At 44.5% G+C, this 1,071-nt stretch overlaps 1 protein-coding gene across 1 annotated transcript in view; it reads left to right on the top strand.

Annotated features, from left to right (window-relative positions):
* Window positions 1-811, top strand: part of FAXC (failed axon connections homolog (Drosophila)) — a 25,467-nt gene extending 24,656 nt beyond the window's left edge. The window contains exon 7 of the mRNA XM_009889022.1: window positions 528-811. Coding sequence (XP_009887324.1) covers window positions 528-811 — 284 coding nt within the window. The remainder of the gene's footprint in view (window positions 1-527) is intronic.
* The last annotated feature ends 260 nt before the right edge of the window (window positions 812-1,071 follow it).

Here is a 1,071-nt window from a genome sequence, read left to right as displayed (position 1 = left end):
TCCCTGTCCCTCTTGAACTGGGGAGCCCAAAACTGGACACAGTATTCCAGTTGTGGCCTCACCAGTGCCGAGTAGAGGGGGAGAATGACCTCCCTCGACCTACTGGCCACACTCTTCCCTATGTAGCCCAGGATTCCATTGGCCCTTTTGGTGACAAGGGCACCTTGCTGGCTCATGGACAATTTCCTGTCTACCAGGACCCCCAGATCTTTCTCCTCAGAACTACTTCCCAGCAGGTCCACCCCTAACCTATACTGGTGGGATAGTTAGTTTGCTACATGCATTTACATTCATTCCAGTGTAACCCTTCTTGTTGTGTGTAGGTGAATAATACGTGTTTTAAGTTACATGAAAGTTAGAAGCAGAGCTGCAAAGAGGATTGATGAGATCTTGGAATTTTGAAACTTCTTTGGAAAGAACCTGCACAGTTTGTTTCCAAGCAGTGTTAATGTCTGTCTGTGTCAGCGGGTGAGTTATGGCATTATTGACTGGATGTATTTACTGGGGTCTCTTGTGCTGTGTTGCAGGTGAACTGATTAACCTTGCTATGTATTGTGAAAGAATAAGGAGGAAATTTTGGCCAGAATGGCACCATGATGATGATAACACTCTGTACGAATCTGAGGAAAGCAGTGAAGCAAGCAAGACTTACTCCCCTTTGCAGGACTTCAGTTTTTATTCAAGGACAGAAACATTTGATGAGGAAGGGAACAGTATTTCGCAAACCCCTGACACAGATTACACTGGACACTCCCTCTTTGATTCGGATGTGGACATGGATGACTACAGAGATCATGAACAATGCAAGTGATGCGTACAAGCATCTCCCATTTTGCAGACAAGCTATTTCTTGGGATCAGTCTGATTTATTTTCTCCTCCAGGTTAAGAAGAGGTTTGTACCACTTTGGAAGAGACCGTTGTGCTTGACTCAGATGTCACATGCTACCTGGGCTATTTCAACCTTAATTCATTTTGTGTAACTGTTCAGGTGAAACCAAGGTAAACAGTTATTTAAAACACACATGGGCAAGCTGGAGTTCCAGAGGGCAACAGGACCTTTCAATCTACAT

The sequence above is a fragment of the Charadrius vociferus genome, unplaced genomic scaffold, assembly GCF_000708025.1.
Source record: "Charadrius vociferus isolate BGI_N301 unplaced genomic scaffold, ASM70802v2 scaffold166, whole genome shotgun sequence".
NCBI lineage: Eukaryota > Metazoa > Chordata > Aves > Charadriiformes > Charadriidae > Charadrius > Charadrius vociferus.
This window is presented reverse-complemented; position numbering and strand designations above follow the sequence as displayed.